A 7,545-nucleotide genomic window follows, 5' to 3' on the forward strand; every position below is an offset into this window, starting at 1 on the left:
TTTTTCGGCACATTTCGCTTGCATAACCACTCTGTGTTTGAGGAATTTAAAAAGAAATCATTTATAATCCAACGAGTAAATAGTAAAACACACTGATTACGAGATATCGCTCTCAGAAAATTCCCCGATTTTGGGTATGATTTTGTTTGATATATTTATCACTGAACCAAACTGCATTGGTTTCTTTTGCATTTTTTTTTAGGGTAAAACGTTATATTATCCCTCAACGTCTAATACTGCAAGAAAAAAACAAATTTTGGTATGTAAACCTGTATGAAGCCATGACGTCATAGCTTTTATGGTGTCATAATTGGGACCCAAAATGGCGCCTGGAAATGAGTTGTCGTAACTTTCCCACAGTCTACTCACTCATGTGCTCATCGTTGTATACCAACTATCGTTGAAAAAATCAATTTACGTCGATTTTGGAACATTTTAAAAGCCGTAGTTCGATTCGGCGCCCAAGAAAAGATATAAATCTACACCAAAAACATGGCAATCAATCAAGTTGAAGCGTTTTGGCGTAAAACATCTGTTTAGGCGAGATGACGTGTTTTTGGTGTACATGAGTAAGCAATAATGCTACCTGACTAAAATACCCCCCCCCCTCTTGCATTCGCATGTAGTCATACATATGAGTCTCAAAATACTATAATATATTGTTAAATTATGCTCTTTTCAACTCTATACCCATGACTGGTGTACCAAGTTAAATCCACATCAAAACCCAATTGTCGATAAGTGAATTTATAATAATCACTTGAACATCCTTGGAGAATTATATCTATTTAGTGAATATTAATACCAAAGAAAGAAAACAACTCTAAATTCTGAATATAAAGTCATCAAATTCTTTTACAGATCTTATTGTGGAAACCCAAAAGTTATATGTCACCATTGCCTTTTTAATCACATTTTTGTTTTTAATGTCAAATACCAAACCATCTCTAATATTGTTTCATTATATAGAATGCAGTGTAATCCTAAACACTAAAGATTTGGCCTGAAAATTTGAAATAATATAGAGGGATCATCAATAATTAATAGTAACATTCGATAATTATAAAAATGTATTATTGTAGGATGAAATCAACCTTTATTTTTAAACATTTAGTGAACATTTCGAATGTTAATGCCTCTTTTATATAAAATGGTTTTATTAATTAATCAATTTTTGTTTTACAAATTTTTAATTTTCTCCATTTTGTTTGATTTTTATGCTATATTTATTTTATCTATCTATAATTATTTGCCTGTGCTTTATCTATTAGTTCCCATTTATATACTGTAGAAAATTTTGAATTCCTAATCTGTTAAAGGGACTATTTTTTCTTAAAAGTATTTCAATTTAGTGCATTATTAATGTCTTTAGTGCTTGGTTTGGTTGATATTAAATTTAGATATATTTAAAATGTATGTTTTGGGACCATTGGGTAGGGATATTGTGAACATATATATTATATTCTCAGTTCTTTTTAAGGTTAATTGTAAAAAAAAATTAAATAGCTGTTTTTGAGGGGTGGGGGGATATTGTTATTATTGAACACAATTTTATTAGTATTGAAATTAACTTTTTTGATTAATATTCCAAATGTCTCGGTGCTTTATTTTTCAATTTAAATAGCTACTTTTTATTTAATAATTGGGAATGGGGGGTGGGTATTTTTTCATTGTATAACACAATTTTATTAGTATTGGAATTAACTTTGTTTATTAACCTTCGAGATGTCTGTATTGGTATTAATTAGGCATTAATTTATTTTTTCATATCATTTATTGAATAAATAATAATTTAACAAACAAAATTATTATGTCATTTATCAATAATTACAGTTTAAACAGAACGAATGGAAGGGGTTGCATTCGAAAGGTTGTTATACTGGATATAAATTGGTAAAATACAACACAAGTTTTTGTTATACACAAGTTTGTACGAAACAACACGAGTTTCAGAAATTTCAACACAAGTTTCAGAAATTTCAACACAAGTTTCAGAAATTTCAACACAAACAAGTTTCAGAAATTTCAACACAAATAATGTGTAGATTTTCACACAAGTTTTGTGTTGTTTCAACATTTAACACAAGTTTTGTGTTGTTTCAACATTTAACACAAGTTTTGTGTTGTTTCAACATTTAACACAAGATTGTGTTGTTAAATAGAGACACCTAACTTGTGTTGAAAATAACACAAGTTTGTGTTGTTTCAACACAAGTTTTTTTTCAGTGTATTTAGCCTCCTACACACTAAGTTTATACTAAGAGATATACCACTGTAACCAGGGTACCACTGTAACCAGGGTACCATTTAATCTTGTGTATTTAGCCTCTTAATTTCTTTCACATTCATTTTATAAAATCTCTGTTTGAAAATTCATAAAAATCATCTAGGGAAATTAGATGTTTGTAATTGAACACAAATTTTAACAGCCAGTTTTAAACTATAGTAAACTAAAAAATTAGATGATTTGAGGTGAAAATTTTTGAACAGGGATTTGATATTTAATAAATGGGAAAGAAATTAGAGCTAAATATACAACATTATGATACTCGGGTTACAGTGTATATATATAATGTGAAGCTAGGCATTTACTGTTTAAACGAAATGAAGTTAGCTTGAATCATGGTAACAAGGTCGATTGTGGTGTACAAGACAAAATCAATTTCTGGGTACATGTCCGACATTCCTTGTAATTATCATATAGAGAACAATTACTGGATACTCTAAGCCAACTCTTATTAAGAGTAGGTTTCGTTGGTCCTGGGGTGGGGCGGGGGGTGAGATACATGACCTGGAAGTAGGACCTAGAATGAAGAGATGCACGATCTGGAACTGGAAGTGAGGCGGATAAGGGTGAATTAAATGATCTGGAATCATGGACTACTATAGTCTTTCAGATGGGACAACAAATCTTGGAGTGCACGTACAAGAACCCTTGATAGGTGTAATTCGTCAGAATTTATACTTACTGCTATCAATTTTTGACTTTCGACTATCTGCTTCTGACTTTCTACTCCAATAGCATGGTAGCTGATGTGGCCATATTGTTGTTTATTACTGATTTAACGTCTAATACAATAAATGTGTATTATGAACAGGTTGAAAAATTGATAAAAACACAAAATAAACAATAAACTGTTGCTTTTTGTTTATTACAGATTTAACATCCAATAAATAAATATGATATTATGGACCGGTTCATTTAATTAAATTATTTACACTGAAAGGGTTGAAAAATTGGTAAAAACACAAAAAAACCAAACGTCCTTGTAAATCAAAAGGTCACCTAAAACACACTTTTAAAATCGATGTCGTGACAAGAGAGGGCAGGTCATCTTCTCACTTTGTTATAATAGAAAATAATGTTCGCCCCTTTTCTATAACCAGACACCATTTTAAGGCAGTAGTAGGGCAAGCATACGACAAAGTACACTTGGATAATTCACTGGTCCGTATCGCGTGTGACGTCATCACTGTGTGTGTATGTGTATTTCTCATACGTGATACGGACACACGGATACGGCAGCACGTATCGAACAGCTTTCATAAGGAAAAGGTCCGTACAACATCGTTGTCTTTTTACCGTCTATTTTGCTACTTTTAGACCCTGAAATGTTGTGCCATATTTTTTGTATAAATCTATGTGTATCCTAGAACACGAAGGTGTAGATTTGATGTGATCTTGACCATGATAAAGACGGGAATTTAACCATTATTTTTGATGAGTTTTTCTCGGAATTTCATACTTTTCCTGTCTGTCTGTCTGCATGCTGGTTGATCTACGCACTAAATTTAGGGAAATGGGACCCTTTAAATGTGTAAATGATATGATTCTGTGGTAAAGGGGTATAAACTTTCTGAAATGATACATTAGTGAAACCAAACATTGCTGTCGACTCGAAGTCAAAGATTTTTTAATATGATTCGACATTAATTGTTTTTAATAGCTCAGCTCACTCCCTCCAGTAATTTGTAGGCTAGGCAATTGACTAGTACTGATGTTGATCTTGGTAGATAACTGTCATCATGCTGTAATAGAACTAAGCTCAGCTCAGATACTGTTATCGTATATTGCAACGCATACAAATACATAATTAATTACCTGGTTTTAAAAGCAAATTATTTCATAATGGGACCGCTCACTATAGCGTAAAGATGGCAAGTTATTGGATTGAGGAATGCTGGAATGTCAGTGAAAAGATTGCACTAGAGTTGGGCCCCCATCCCTCGACCATTAGGTGATGATTGCGAAAACGTCAGCATACTAATGGTATAAAGGACCGACAACGGTCTGGTAGAGCCCGCATTACGTCTGGTAGAGCCCGCATTACGTCTGGTAGACCCCGCATTACTTCTGGTAGACCCCGCAGTACGTCTACAAGAGAAGATGCATGTTTTGATTTGGAGACTATATTGATAAGGGAATGGTTACCTCACCGCCGACTATCCTACTGCGGGGGACGGGGGTGGGGTGGCGAACGGATGACTCGTGCGCGTTGCATGTTCTGTCATTGAGTCAAGTTTTCATTCCCCGCATGTACGTGACAAAGTTAGGATCGACTGTATCATCTCGAGGGTTTTCTCCGGGTCCTCCGGTTTCCTCCCACTGCTAAAGACGCAAATTTATGTCATAAAATGTTAATCCCGAAATGACCTTGTTTGTGTCGAGTTGATGCTAAACTCTCTCACTCACTGTCTGGGTAAAACGTCCCTCATAACAGACTGCATGGCGTATTCTGATCGTCATTAGCCTAGTAAGTGCAGAAAAGTAAGACGATACATCCTATGTTAGTCCTGAAATGAAATAGTTTGTGTCGAGTGGACGTTAATACCACCCCCCTCTCTCTATCTCCTTTCCCTCTCTCTGTCTCTGTCTCTCTCTCTCCCAGACTGAAGGACAGTTGTTTACACCTGCTTATTATTTTGTAAATCAGCCCTCATTAATTACTTGCACATTGTCTTGTACAATAGGTTTATTTTTCATTACAAAATGGCATCCAAAATCATACAATACACCACTCGTGTACTAGTTTTTAAAATGTGTCTTAAAGATTGTATATTAGGATCCTATATTTTCCCGGCAAGATAATAACATCGATGTTAAATGAAATGTGCCAATATTGAATTCTAATTAGTATTTTTAATTTCGAATATTATGGATAATATTGCGTCAGAGGTTTAGCTCCTTTAATTGTAGAAAAATGTACTTTTACTAATCAGTAAATCTTTTTTAATAACGCAACACGACTTAAAACAAAAATCAAACAGAATCATATGAAAAGCAGAATGAGGGAATATCTATTATTCATTGTAATAAGATAACGCATGAAAGATCAAGCTAACCATTTATATAGCGCTATTCCACATGACCTAAGCATTATCAAGTTATTTTGTGGAGCCTAAAGGGATACATTTACGTATTCTACCAATATTTCTTACATTACAATAACACAATTTACATATATAATTTATTTGAGCTTCCATGTTCATATTCATATCAAATATTACACCAATGTTTCGTGCATTAATGTTACCAATTAAGAAGGAAGATTTACAATACATTTCTGACAATTGTTTATTTGAGCCAATTAATAAATATTCAGTTTCATCATCATTTAATTTTAAAAAGTTTTTTGGCATCCACAATTTAATTCAAAATATACATTCTTCAATAACAACTTTTAAACTGACATACGAATCTGGATGTTTAGGTGAAAAAGAAATATATAATTAGGTGTCATATGCGTATAGATGAAATTGTATAACGTGAATACAATAGGACCAAGGACAGAACCAAGGACAGATTGTTGGCTGGGGGTGGGGGCGATTCTTTGCCCTTCATCACCCTACAAGAGTAAAGTATTTCTCGGGTATCAAGTCTTTCATGACGACATAATCTTGTAGAAATTTTGGTAACCCAACTTGAGATATTTTATTGCTGATTCCTGGTCCGATAGAGTTTCTGATTTCTCTTCTACATCTTGACTTCAAACTTCGTGATTTACAGAAGTCACGGAAATCAACGAGTTCTTTATTCCGCGTACTTTTTGATCCGCTCAGCACCACATCATATGTTGAACGAGAAAAAATAACGTTCTTTGGTGCGCCACTTTCAAAAAGAATTTTGAAAAGCATCAACGTATCTGGAAACCGGAATTTATATTTGACCAATCGAAGATTCAAACTTTTAAGAGAACAGTTCTCTGTAACGAGATACCATATGAGGTCTTCTTTGTTCTTTTTCAGTAACCATTGTAATAACGTGTTTCCATTTTCTCCCGGAGTATCAAGAGACGCGTGACATTTATTGATTAAAAGTAATTTTAGACATTTGATCCATTTCCGACACCTACAAGCAACAATTATACCATGTATAGCTGATCGTCCACCTGTATCAGTTTTATTAACATCAGCTCCAGCATCTAGTAAACTTTCTAAAATAGGTCTATTACAGTTTCTTGCTGCTGCCATTACAGCCGTCGTTCCATTATCATCACTCAAATTAACATCAGCTCCAGATTTCAGTAAATCATTTACAATATTCCTGTTATTAAACCCGACTGCAATCATTAATGCCGTATTTCCATCATTATCAGCATGGTTTACAGATGCACCAGATTTCAGCAAATTTTCACAATGCATCCCTTTTTGGTTTTCAAATTCTAATATCAATGCTGTTTTGCCATTGTTATCACTCAGGTTAACATCGGTGCCAGCCTTCAATAAAACCTTTACCATATTCGTGTTATTCATTTTGACGGCAATCAGCAAGGCTGTGTTTCCACTGTTATCAACTTGGTTTACAGATGCACCAGATTTCATCCATGCTTCACAATGACCATATCTTTGTTTCTCCACTGCCACCATCAACGCTGTTTTGCCATTGACATCACAAATATTACAGTCTGCACCATTCTGTAACTGAAGTGATAAAATAGTTTCATCCTGGTTGTCTACAGCAAACATCAACGCCGTCTTACCACGATGATCTTGCAGGTTGATATTACAGCCAGCTCTGAGTAGTGTTTCTACCATAGGTTTAGGTCCTCTTTCTGCTGCCGCCATTAAAGATGTTTTTCCTTCGTCATATGTAGCATCATCTGCTTCACTTCTCAAATCTGAATATTTGAGTAAAACATCTAAATCCAGTGAAACTTTCAAGAGTATTGCAAGGAATATCGCATTTCTACCCAATACATCTTTTGGTTTCAGATCGGCACCAGCTTTTAGTAAAACATTTGCTATAATATTATCCTTGTTGGTAACTGCCATCATCAGATGTGTCTCCATTAGCTACTGCTATGGACAAGGCCGTTTGTCCATTGACGTCACTAATATTCACGTTTATTCCATTCTGTATTAGTAACGTATTTATTATTTTCTCCCTGTCTTGATTATAAGCAGAATATCTTGACACTTGTATAGCTTTGTGCAACGCTGTCTCTCCTTTTAGATTTTGGTGATTTATATCACAATCTGTTGATGTCAGCAATGTCACTAGTTCTAATTTACCTTTTTCAGAGGAAAGAGCGAGGGGATTATCGC

At 34.2% G+C, this 7,545-nt stretch overlaps 1 protein-coding gene across 1 annotated transcript; it reads right to left on the bottom strand.

The window, feature by feature from the left end:
• Window positions 1–5,589: 5,589 nt before the first annotated feature.
• LOC130010627 (ankyrin homolog) lies at window positions 5,590–7,225 on the bottom strand. Its single transcript, XM_056098357.1, has one exon. The coding sequence runs from the start codon at window positions 7,063–7,065 to the stop codon at window positions 5,842–5,844; it is 1,224 nt and encodes a 407-aa protein (XP_055954332.1). The 5' UTR covers window positions 7,066–7,225; the 3' UTR covers window positions 5,590–5,841.
• Between the last annotated feature and the right edge of the window lie 320 nt (window positions 7,226–7,545).

Source organism: Patella vulgata, chromosome 2, assembly GCF_932274485.2.
Source record: "Patella vulgata chromosome 2, xgPatVulg1.2, whole genome shotgun sequence".
Lineage (NCBI taxonomy): Eukaryota > Metazoa > Mollusca > Gastropoda > Patellidae > Patella > Patella vulgata.